Source organism: Nicotiana attenuata, chromosome 6 (assembly GCF_001879085.1).
Source record: "Nicotiana attenuata strain UT chromosome 6, NIATTr2, whole genome shotgun sequence".
In the NCBI taxonomy this organism is placed as follows: domain Eukaryota; kingdom Viridiplantae; phylum Streptophyta; class Magnoliopsida; order Solanales; family Solanaceae; genus Nicotiana; species Nicotiana attenuata.
Window position 1 is genome coordinate 38,443,658 of NC_031994.1, and position 10,187 is coordinate 38,453,844.

Consider the following 10,187-nt stretch of genomic DNA (forward strand, 5'->3'; position numbering starts at 1 on the left):
TGGTATCACGGGGGTGAGTTAATTATTGGTCCTTTCAGTAGATATGTGGGGGCAGTCAAACCTTGACTTTAGACGTGGATGTAGATAGGATTTCCTTCTTTGAGCTTATAGATTACACTAGGGAGATGGGCCTAACTAACGTGGCTGAGCTGTATATATGCTCGATGGATAGGATTGACAAGATGATAAATGTATTGAATTATAAGGATATTTTAGACATTTTTGATCAGTTAGAGGATGGGGATACACTAGAAATATATGTGACTCATGCTGCCCCTTTATCAGTACATGACCCTGTTGAAAATGGGGAATGTGTGAGTTGTAGTAAGGCTTCTGGAAAAAAGGCCTATAGAGGTCCAAGAGGTTGAAGAGGTAGATGATGAAGATTTTGATGACATACACTGGACATTTGACAGTTCTGCTGCTTCTGATGGAAATGCTTCTGATGATGGAAATGCTTCTGATGATGCTGCTTCCAACTCTTCTCTTCTGATGATGCTACGTCTGATGATGCTGGGAATGAAGGAGAAGTAGACATAGACTGGACTTCTGATAGTTCTGATGTTGTTGACTTAAATGTTCCTGATGAGAATGACCTCCAATCTGATATCCATGAGGAGTTGGGTGAAGGTAGAGAGAAGGTGAAGAGAAGCAGGAGAAAAAGAAGTGAAAAGCCTAAAAGGAGGGGTGATATAAACATAGATAAAGCAGGTGTAGACATTGGGTTTGATGAGCTGCGCAGGTAGTAAGCAAAATAGGTATGAAGGTCTAGTTGGGACTGATGAGCCATACTTTGGTTCTTCAGATGCTGAAAGCTTTGCATCAGATGTGGAAGGTGAAGATGGTGAAGAACATAAGAGGAAAATGGAGGAAAGAAAGAAAAAGAAGAGATTGATCTTTGATCCTACTGCCAAGAAAATCACTTGGGAGTTAGGATTGATATTTGAAAATGTTGATGAGTTTGGGGAAGCAGTCGCCAAATATGCAATTCAAAAAAGGGTGCAGATTGAGAAGTACATAAATGAGCCACATAGGGTGAGGGTTAGATGTATGGTACCTAAATGTGGATGGCTTGTAGCAGCTAGTAAAGATGGCAGATCCAATAATTTTAAGGTGAAAAGATATAATCCAGTGCACAAGTGTTATACTACCAACAAGAACAAGTTGTGTAATTCAAGATATCTTGCAAAAAGATACAAGAGCAGAATTATGTCACAACCAGGTATGAGGGTTTGGGAGTTGAGAAAACTGATAAAGCAAGAACTGGACCTCTATGTAGGGAGATCAACTACCCATAGGGCTAGAGCTAAGATATTGAAAGAAATCATTGGTGAGGTGCATCAAGAGTTCAAAAGACTCTATGACTATAGAGATATGATTTTGCAGACCAATCCTGGGAGTACATGTGTGGTGAAAGCAGAAGATCAAGGTGATGGAAAACTGGTATTTTCTAAAATCTATGTTTGTTTACATGCCATGAAAAGGGGCTGGCTGGAAGGATGGAGAAGAATTATTGGCCTTGATGGATGTTTCTTGAAAGGAGTTTGCAAGGGACAACTTCTTGTAGCTGTCTCCAAAGATGGAAACAATCAGATGTTTCCAATTGCATGGGCAGTTCTAGAGGTGGAGAACACACTCAACTGGACTTGGATTCTGAAATGGTTGAGTGAAAATTTGGGCTTAGAAGATGGAAGAGACCTTACAATGATGTCTAATATGCAGAAGGTAACTATTTTCCTTCAGTTTCTGTTCTCCTTCATTAACTATTGTTATGTTCTCCTTCACTAACTATTGTTCTGTTCTCCTTCATTAACTATTGTTCTGTTCTGCTTCAGTAACTATTGTTCTGTTCTGTTTTTATTGTTCTATTTTTATTGTTCTGCAAGAGACTTGTTCTGTAAGAGACTTGTTCTGTTTTTATTGTTCTCCTGAAAGTAAACATTGTTCTGTTTTTATGAATGCTGCAGGGTTTAATTAATGCTGTAAGAGACTTGTTGCCTGAGTGTGAACATAGGATGTGTGCTAGGCACATCCTTGCAAATTGGTCAAAAGAGTGGAGAAGACTGAAGAGGAGAACTACTTTCTGGAGATGTGCAAGGGCTTCTAGTATTGCAGAATTGAATGACCAACTTGATATGCTAGACAAGCTTGGGGATGGCATATGTGAAAGTTTACTCCACTATAAAAAAGAAACCTGGTGCAGAGCTTATTTCAATTGTGATAGGAAGTGTGATATAATTGACAACAATATGTGTGAGACTTTAAATTCCTGGATTTTGGCTGAAAGACACAAGACAATCATCACAATGTTAGAGGAAATCAAAATTAAGCTGATGATTAGGATAGGTAAGATGAGAGAGTTCTGGGAGACATGGATATGTGATATCTCCCCAATAGCAATGAAGATTTACCGGCATAATTTAGCTAAGTCTATGAAGTGTACTCCAAGATGGAATGGTGAAACAGGCTATGAGATTGAAGATCCTAAATACAAGCATGTGGTATCCTTAGTGAAAATGACCTGTAGTTGCAGAGCCTGGCAGTTAAAGGGTATCCCCTGTTATCATGCAATTGCTAGAATGCATTTCAAGGACATGGAAGCTATTCACCACATTGCACATTGGTATCGTAAGTCCACTTACTTGAAGGCTTATTCAACCTTTATCCAGCCTGTGCCATGTATGAAACAATGGCCACCTTCAGGACACCCCCCTATTGAACCTCCCCCTATTAGAAACATTCCTAGCAGACCAAAAAAGAATAGGAAAAGAGAAGAAACTGAACATCCAAAATCTGGGAAGCTTTCAAGGAGAGGTATGGAGATGGCTTGTTCCCTTTGTGGTATGTGTGGACACAACAAGAGGGGATGCCCCGGTAAAAAATCTGCTTCTGGAAATGCTGCTCCTGGAAATGCCACTGCTACAAATGCTACTGCTGGAAATGGTAGAGGAAGAGGAAGAGCAAGAGGAACTAGTACTACTACAACATCTAGTTCACAATCAGCAAGAGGTAAAGGTGTTTCTGCAACAGGTAGAGGGGTTAGAAGAGGTAGAGGCAGTAGAATTGGGTTGTTTCAAGCAAGGAATGGGTTCGCTTCTTTTACTGTAAGTGAACTAACTAAAGGTATAATTAGTGTATCTTCCTTCTATTGAATGTAATGTTGTAACTAAGTATACTTTACTTTGGCAGAGTGGAGGACAAAATTCAGGGGTCATTAGCATCGGAACTAAGACTAAGAGATCTACAGTTTCAACAGAGGAATGTGCTTACCAACCAAGAAGTGCCGGCTTCAGGTGGATCGGCAAAAAAGCCATAAGCACAAGACAACTTCAAAGAAATGCATCATCACAACACAATCTTAGTCAAGCTAGTTCATCATCTCAACCAACGAAGAAGCAAAAAAAGAAATGAAGACTTTGATTGTTGCTTATGCTTTATGTTTTGTAAGGTATTGCTATGGATAACAATGTGTTATGTTTTGTAAAGTGTTTCTACGGACAGCCAAGTAAAGTGCTGTATTTTGTTAAGTGCTTCTATGGACAACAATGTATTATGTTTTGTAAAGTATTTTTATGGACAACCAAGTAAAGTGCTATATTTTGTAAAGTGTTGCTATGGTCAACCAAGTTCTATATTTTGTAAAGTGTTGCTAATCAGTTTTGGTGTCTACTAATGAACACCTATTTTGTGGAATGAAGTATATTTGGGTCTTCTTTTTATACTGTTTTCCTTTGGTTAAACAAAATCTGCATTAGCCATGTTTGGTTACCAAAGCTAAATAAGAACATAACACAAGACAAGACTAACAATCCCCAATTACCTAAATAGGAATATAACACAAGAGCTTGAATACATCTCTAATAAAATAGGGGGTAAGCCTCATAGACAACAACTTCAACGAGCCAAATACATGAAGACCCAATACATGGGAATATCATTACACTATATAGAAGTGCTGAGAACTACCAAAAACAATGGCCTTAATGAAGATTAATCCTAAAATCAGAAAAAAAAAATTCTCCTCCAATTCCTCTGTTTTTTGGATTCCTACAAATGCCCTTCAAACTGATTCTTCTTCTTAAGCAGACCAAAAATCACCGGCCTCAAGAGTTCATGAGTCGGGCGGTCAAACCATGTGAAATACTTACAGCCAGTTTTCTTATCTTTCTGCAAATCCATAAATAATTTTAGATGAAGCTTATAAAATCTTGAAATAATGATTATAACAATCTAAGGTTACCTCATAATTTTTACAGCCGTAGAATCGACGACCGGGATTGTCTGTGCTCCATGAAATTACTAGTTCAGCAGCATCTCCACATCGACAAAATGGACCCGAATTCTCCATTCAATATGAACCCTAATACGAGAATTGACAGAAGAATAATAATGTATTGCACTTTAATCGAACAAATATAACCAGCTTCAAAATATTAGATGTGGAAGGTGAAGATGGGGGTTGGATTTTTCTGAAATTGGTTCCTTTTAATATGAAGAAGATGAAAATGGTTGCTTTTAATAAGAAGGAGATGAAGAATTGGGCGTTAGGGTTAAGAAAATGGGCCCAATTCCAGTAATTAGCCGTTGTAATTTGTCAGGTGAGGAAGAAAATAACATTTCACGTGCCGCATTGGTCTTGTTTCACACATCCCAGAGGCTGGTCAAAAGTAGTGTGTAATTGACACACATTTGAAAGGTTTGGTGTGTAAAGTTATACCCGTGGTCAACAGTTGTATAACAGGGATTTGAGTGCAAGGTGGATGGGTAAACTATGTATTTTGCCTTATTTTAACTATATTATTATTCTGTTTAATTGTGCATTATTGAGAATCTACTATTTCCTGCCAGATCTATAACAAGCTTGGTAAGAACTCCACTATTTTCTAAACTTTAAAGAAGTGATATTTTATTTTAAATTGAATAAACCTTTTCATAATTAACTCGCTCATTTAAACTGAAAAACTTTTTTCCGTTTAAATCATGCATTTTTAGGCATCCATTTTTCCTAACCAGATCTGTAACAAGCTTCGTAGAACAATATCTTTTCTCCTAGCTAGATCCAAAAATAACATAAACCAAAAGAAGAACAACATGAGAGAGACCCAAAAACAAATGGAGCAAATTGTTATTGTATATGACCAGATGTCAATAACGTTGTTACGGAAACAAAGAGTCATATGGAAGCTTATTCACTTGTTGTTTTTGTTGGGTTTTGGATGTGTTTAATTAATATATTAAATACTTAAAAGAGGGTGAATGGGAAATGGAGGGAAATAAAATTTTTGAGTGAAATTTTAAGTTCCCCCCTTGGAAAATGGGCATTGTCCCATATTGGAAGAGGAAGAGGTTTTTTATGGGTATATAAGCAATTGCTCTTCTTCTAGCTCTTAAAGAGTTGAGAAGAAGGCATCCTCGCGCCGTCGTCGTCGTCGTCGGCTATGGCTACGGCTACGGCTACGGCTACGGCTACGGCTACGGCTACGGCTTCGGCTTCGGCTTCGGTCAAATGATTGATTGATTAACTTTTTGGACCAAATTTATTTGTTAATAGTAAAATATTAACAGAAATGTTATTAAATATTTGTTTTAATAACAAAATATTAATATTAAATCCAATCCGTTTTTCTGTTTTGGTAACAGAAAAGTAACTACCCTCTTCAATTTTTCCTCTTTATTATTGAGTAAATGGCCATTTATGTAATGGCATTTATGCTGTGGGCGTTTTGCATAAACAGCCATTCTGAAGAGTTGCACCCTCTTCAGATTTCAGCCTAACTTTGGCTATAAATACAACACTATTCTGCTCAGAATTTCACTACGATTTTCTGAGTTTCTTCTCCTTCTTCTGCATACTTTTAGCATCAAACAAAGCAAAAAGTAAGTGTGATTTGCTACCGAACTTTGTGTTCGCTGAAACACTGGGGTTTGAAGTACCACTACACCAGTATGTAATTCGTTCTATCCTGGGAGGAAATAATCCATAACCTTGGGTACTAGGAGGGGATTAAATTCCTTAAGGAAACACTGTGAATTCAGTGGGCTCGAATTGGTTTTATGTCATTTCTGTTTATGTTCATTTCTGTTTATACTCATTTATATTTCCAGAATTATTTTACAAATACAGTCTACTAACAGTTTTTATTTATAAATTAAAGCTTATTTCACCTTTTACTTACTCCAACGTGCCAATTAACTAGGGTGTGTTTACCTCGAAAAATAGCTTTAACAATTAAAGATATTTTGTGGTTTAAAAGATACCTGATATTTTAACACTAGTGATTATACAGGTAATCTTGAGCTTAAGTAAGGAGAAATAAAGAACCAAATCAGTGTTGTTGTAACAGTAGGGTGCCTCGAGCTTGACTTATCCAGGGACCTCAAGGTCAGTTAAGAGTAATAAAGTAAAGGCAATAAAGTTTAAGAATAATTGGAGAGCACGTTAAACAAGAAGAATAAGAATGTTCTATTGCAATGAATGATCTGATGCCTTACAATATGATTGGGGTCCCCTTTATATAGGAGGAGAACTCCCTAATATAGTACATTCCTTATAAAAAGTAAAGGATTCTATTTGTACAGGTGTATAACGGTCTAGTACGGATTTGTACCATTTTGTACAAACCTTATTCTATAATTAATGCCCAGGTCCACATGTCCTTGAGAAATTCCCGCTCTTTCTTGATTGACTTCGAGATAGCAACGCCCTTGATGCGAATCGCGCCAGGCCCTCGATCAGCTTTCTCGAGGTGGGAGTTTCTCAGCCGGATCTGATCTCTACTTCGAATCTCCCGGACTAGGACCCATAGCTCGATTTAAGACTCCCAAATCATGCTCCCTCGATTTTGACCGTGTACAAACAGTCCCCACGTTTCTTAGAAATGGAATGATATGAAACGATTTTGATCTCAATTTTCTCGAACTTCTAGTTATGATGTCATCCTCGTGAAGCTAACATTCAAAGTGATCGAAACGTCCCGTCGGCCCAATTCCCCAAAAACATTAAATACATGCCAGTGTTGGTCGGCCATGAACGCCCTTGACTCGTTGCTGCCCCTCTATAATTATGGGGCGTCTTCCTTTATTAAACAACTTTACCTTTCTTCAATCTCTTCCAATCCTCACCTCATCAATCTCCTGTTTCCTCTGCCCCATTAAACACTATCAAACACCAAGCTTTAGCCGGAAATACTACATCCTAGTTCACCCGTCTTCCTCACCTTATAACCATGGCCAAAACATCCAAGACGGTCCCTAAAAAAGATAAAGCATCATCTTCCTCCGCCTCCCGGCCGGCCAAACTGGTGGTGCCGCCGACACTTGAAGAGATCACCCCTGGTGATTACATCATTAAGAAGGACATCAGTATCGAGAATCCTCCAAACATTGAGGGCTGATGAGAACACGTGTCACGATATATTAGCCTGATAACCACGCAGATCGTCGATGACGTAAGGAAGGAATGTCGATGGGGGAACGAGGTCAAGATTCAGATCCCGAATCCTGACGAAAGCATAACTACCCATAACAAGGGGTTTATGAGTGTTTACACTTATCCCTTCACACTGGGCCCCCTTGATCCGGTGGTGATCGAATTCTGCAAGACATATGAAGTCACCGTCGGCCAAATCCACCCTTTGTTCTGGCGTGTCGTGATCATGTTGCGGTACTTTTCTGAGAAGGCCGAAGGTTTAGAGTTCACCCTCATCCACTTAGTTCGATTGTATCGACCCTAGTTATTCCGAGGGCTTATCAATCTGCAACGTCGAACCACAAAGTCCTTCTTCGCTAGTACCGATGAAAAAAATGATCGAGGTTAGATGAGCCGGTTTGTTTGAGTCAGGACTCGGGACATCATCCCTGAAGAAAAAATGCCGTTCCTAGAGAGGTGGAATTTTAACCGTAAGTGGAGTCTGCATTTCCCTTTGTATCTATTCTTGTTCTTTCATTTTTCATAGCCTTACTCATTTTTCTTTTTGCATCCGACGCTTGGGTGCCCTTGGCGGTGCCCGACCTCGAGGCTTGTGTAAGGAAACTAGCCGCCACATCCTCTTATGACAAGCGTAAGTAGCGTGACTTGGCGCGGGGCCGATGGGAGGCCAAGAACCACGGCCTTGGAGACGCGTCTGAGATGAGGCCGGCCCCGTCTGGAGAAACGACCAAGCCTTCGAATCGAAAGCTAGAGAAGGACAATAGAAGAAAGCGGGTCTCGGATCCCGAAGACCCTCAAGACAAGAAAACCTCCAGTTGAAGGCTACCAAAATGGTTTGTTCAAATAGGCACAGACTTAGCTCATGACTCCCCGGATGGCGAGGAAAATGATGAGGAAGAATCAGCGTCGGTGACTCGGACCGGGAGGTCAGTCAAGGCCGTCAAGCCTTCCGAACTAGAAAGTCCACCTTGTGGTGAGGATGCCCGAAGGGATGAGACGGGCAAGGCCCCCGCTGGAGGTTGAGATTGTCCCTCTGTCTTCAACAACTATACCAGAGGGGGTAAATGCTGAGGCCCCCGAGGTTAATGAGAATGCCCCAAGTGAGGAGCTCGAGGCCGCGACAACAAGTCATTATCTTTCATTGCCAACTTAGTCTGGGGAGGCAGTCGAGGAAGCCAATACATTACATATGCCTGATCCAAGTAAGGTCATCACGGATGATCCTTTCCAGAGTTGTTATGCTAGGGTTGAGGGTGTCGATGACTTCAATGATGCATCCTCTATTTTTGAAGAAGCTCATCGTCTCTTTTTTCGGGTAAAGACCTGCCCCATCTATTACAAGTTTTTCTCCCTTTGTTTTCCTCTTCTACTAACGCGTCTTTATTTCACGTATAGGCTGTTGAAAGGTTCAAGGCCGAGCTGAAACAATGTGAAGTCGAGCTCAAAAGAGTCTTGGGCGAAGAGAAGGCCTTGAGGCTCCTTTGTAGTCAGAAGGAAGAGGAGCTTAAGGATCTCCGGACTGCTTTGGCAAAGCTCAAAAAAGTGAGTCCGAGCTGGACGAGCAGGTAACTCTGAATTTAACAAAGTTTGGCATTCTTTGTCCTGCTTCGGGGGCTAATACTTCGATGTCTCAACTGTAGCAAAAGCTGGACATTATTGGGCAGCTCTAGGGCGAGGTGAACCAAGTTCGGGCTGATTGCCATTAGTGGAATGAGAACATGGATTGGCTCACCGCCGAAAAGGAAGTTCTTAAGGTTATACTAACATCGGCTGAGACTCTGCTCCCTGGTGCTGAATCGAAAGGTTTGGCTCAGGCCAGGGAAATTGAGGAGCTAGGAGCCGAACTGGCTAAAGACCGGACTGGAACCGCATATGTTAAGGGTGAAGCTGCACAAGCCAAGGCCGAGGCTGAGAAGATGAATGTCATGGCCGATAAATCCATCGCTATATATCAGAAAGAAGCCGTGGCCATTCAAGCTGAGTTAAGGGCGGCCTCCAGTCGGGCAAAACGGAGTAGTGAATTGGCTAAATGTGAATCCCGGAGGGAGACTCTCGAGGAAACCTGTGCTCGAGGATTTGATCTTGCCGAGGAGATAGCCGAAGCACAGGCACGGGAAACCGATGCTAGGTTTCTTGTCTCTTCTGATGATGAAGACGTGGTAAGCGGCTCTAGGGACGGGGAAACTGAAGAAGATACTCCAGAAAGGGAAGTGGATTCATAGGATAAAGCCATTGGATATGAAGACGTCACTCCTAGGGACGAGGCCCCGAAAATAGATGAAGTTTCTATTTTTGTATTAGAGCCACTCGTTGCAATATGCTTTGTAAATTCCTCGGATGAATATAAAGTAGCTTTTTGCTCCGTACTTGATTTGTGCTGACGTTTTATTATGTCCCCGTTCATAAAAACACTCCGACAATTTATTTACCGTGAAAATGGTAATTACAAGTAAATTTGATTTTGTGGTTCTAAAAATAAGTGATTTATTGTTATGTTGGTTGTTAAGCAATGGATGCTAAATAAAAGATTAGAAATCAAGATTGCAGCTTAGAGACGATATGATAATCAGACCAAACAGTTGGAGATCGGGGCCTCGAGTTATCATTTATAAGGCCTCGGGGTTGAATTGGACGACCGACTTAGAGCGATCGAAGGAGGGTTAACACTTTAAGAGAGCTATGATGATGACTCTTTATGATCAATGATAAGCAATAAATGAAGAACAATGAATAGAACACAATGAATATAAGCAATAAA

At 40.5% G+C, this 10,187-nt stretch overlaps 1 protein-coding gene across 1 annotated transcript; it reads left to right on the forward strand.

Moving 5' to 3' along the window:
• LOC109227781 lies at positions 730-3,316 on the forward strand. Its single transcript, XM_019392979.1, has 3 exons — positions 730-1,725; positions 1,968-3,088; positions 3,190-3,316. Exons 1-3 carry the CDS (start codon positions 730-732, stop codon positions 3,314-3,316), a joined length of 2,244 nt encoding a protein of 747 aa, XP_019248524.1.